We start from the raw sequence: 2,500 nt of genomic DNA, 5'->3' as shown, positions 1-2,500 counted from the left end.
ATGGGGCAGAAGGACAGCTACGTGGGGGACGAGGCGCAGAGCAAGCGGGGCATCCTGACGCTGAAGTACCCCATTGAGCACGGTATCGTCACCAACTGGGACGACATGGAGAAGATCTGGCACCACACCTTCTACAACGAGCTGCGCGTGGCCCCCGAGGAGCACCCCGTGCTGCTCACCGAGGCCCCCCTCAACCCCAAGGCCAACAGAGAGAAGATGACGCAGGTACTGTCCCCTCGCCTGCCGGCCGGCCCCCCTTCTTCATCTTGTTCACACGTTTCCTTTGGTTACGGCATCTTCAACCTGAGTTTTTGTTTCTTTTTTTTTCTCCTGATGTTTTCAGGGTTCTGTACTCCTGGCATTTCTTCCCTGGCGCCTCAGGTTTCTTTCATTTGTGTTTTCTGCCTGCGTCTTTGCTTTTTTTCCTTCACACACTGGTGTTTGGGGTTGTTTTTGCATGCCAGCATGCGTGTTCTAACGTGAGTGCGAGTGACCCAGCCCATTCCTTGGCACTGATTGATTTTTCTCTTCCTTCTAGATTATGTTTGAGACCTTCAACACCCCGGCCATGTACGTGGCCATCCAGGCTGTGCTGTCCCTGTACGCCTCTGGTCGTACCACTGGTATTGTTATGGACTCCGGGGACGGTGTCACCCACACCGTGCCCATCTACGAGGGTTATGCTCTGCCCCACGCCATCCTCCGCCTGGACTTGGCTGGCCGTGACCTGACAGACTACCTCATGAAGATCCTGACAGAAAGAGGCTACAGCTTCACCACCACAGCCGAGCGGGAAATTGTCCGTGACATCAAGGAGAAGCTGTGCTACGTTGCCCTGGACTTCGAGCAGGAGATGGCCACCGCTGCCTCTTCCTCCTCCCTGGAGAAGAGCTACGAGCTGCCCGATGGCCAGGTCATCACCATCGGCAACGAGCGGTTCCGGTGTCCAGAAGCCCTCTTCCAGCCCTCCTTCCTGGGTAGGTGTGGGCCAGGGCGGTGCCACTGGGGTTGCCCCCGCAGCGTGGGGTTGGTGTGACGCAAACGAGGCGCTGTGCTGGGCACTAACGAACCTGCTGCTCTTCTCCCCAGGCATGGAGTCCTGTGGCATTCACGAGACCACTTTCAACTCCATCATGAAGTGTGACGTGGACATCAGGAAGGACCTGTATGCCAACACGGTGCTGTCCGGAGGCACCACCATGTACCCCGGCATCGCCGACAGGATGCAGAAGGAGATCACAGCCCTGGCGCCCAGCACGATGAAGATCAAGGTAAGAATCCCTCCCTGCTCCTGCACCAGATTTGAGGGGAAGGAGTGAAGGCTGGGCCGCTCTGACCCCCCACTGCTCTCTTGCAGATCATCGCCCCGCCTGAGCGCAAATACTCGGTCTGGATCGGCGGCTCCATCCTGGCCTCGCTTTCCACCTTCCAGCAGATGTGGATCAGCAAGCAGGAGTACGACGAGTCCGGCCCCTCCATCGTCCACCGTAAATGCTTCTAAATGGACTGCTGGCGGGCGCCCCGCGCCTGCTGCATGAGTTGTCTCACTAGTATATGTTTGCCCAGGCAAATCTATACACCTCATGCTAGCCTCATAAAACTGGAATAAGCCTTCTTTCAAAAGAAAAACTTGCCCTTGGAAAGTCTGTACCTGATGTTAGACACATGTCAGCACTGGATGGTCGAGCTGTGGCTTGATTTGACCTTTTGTTATTCGAGTTAACCCTTCCCCGGGTGTAGCCCTGAGCGAAATACCCTGTACAGACCGGCTCCCGGCCCCGTGGCTGGCGTGGCACCTCACCCCGGAGCAGAGCCCGGGCCTCCCGCAGCTTGTGACACTGACAGTGGCCCGTCTGCCCGCGCCCCGGGCTGGGACCGGTGCGTACAGGGTATTTGGAGTCAGGCTTTCGCCGTTCATCCAGTGTGGAGTATTCCAGATTTCCTGTAGAGGCTGGTAGGAGTCCATCAAGAATTCACTTCTGTCGCTGCCGTTCTAGCAAGGTTGGGAAAAACATATCGCGTCCGAGCCTTACGAACCAGTTCTTCATCCTCCTCCCCACCCGTATCCCAGGCGACATCACGGGGCTGAAGTTACTCAACTTGAGTTGCTGAAACTTTGCATTTACACCTGTAAATTTATGCATCGTTTAATTTATGTAAGATTTTTTTGTACGTTGCCTTAATGTTCTCACATGACAGTAGGAAACCAAAATTTGTAAGTCATCCTAAAGTTGAGAAATTGTAACGCCCAACAACACATCATGGTGTAAGGAAAATAAAAAAGCGCTGCAGTAAACTCCTGGGGCTGTGTGCTGCTGGGGGGCTGTGTGGGGGTGTCCCCCGGGGGCGGGGTCACACTGCCTGGGCTTGTCCCCAGTGGGTGACAAGTGGCAGCTGAGCTGGCATGGACCTGGAGCTGCTGGATCCTCTAACCAAGGAAGCTGGCTGTGAAAATCCGACGGTGCTTTTGGGTTTAAAAACACGTGTAGGTGCTGAGGGA

At 55.6% G+C, this 2,500-nt stretch overlaps 1 protein-coding gene across 1 annotated transcript; it reads left to right on the top strand.

The window, feature by feature from the left end:
* On the top strand, positions 1 to 2,266 carry LOC104459850 (actin, cytoplasmic 2-like). The gene is made up of 4 exons (XM_010074039.1): positions 1 to 225; positions 539 to 977; positions 1,090 to 1,271; positions 1,358 to 2,266. The coding sequence occupies exons 1-4, from the start codon at positions 1 to 3 to the stop codon at positions 1,499 to 1,501; spliced, it is 990 nt and encodes a 329-aa protein (XP_010072341.1). The 3' UTR covers positions 1,502 to 2,266.
* Positions 2,267 to 2,500: the final 234 nt, after the last annotated feature.

This window comes from Pterocles gutturalis, unplaced genomic scaffold (assembly GCF_000699245.1).
Source record: "Pterocles gutturalis isolate BGI_N339 unplaced genomic scaffold, ASM69924v1 scaffold4067, whole genome shotgun sequence".
NCBI lineage: Eukaryota > Metazoa > Chordata > Aves > Pterocliformes > Pteroclidae > Pterocles > Pterocles gutturalis.
The sequence above is the reverse complement of the archived record's forward strand: the minus strand, read 5'-3'. Positions and strand labels throughout refer to the sequence as shown.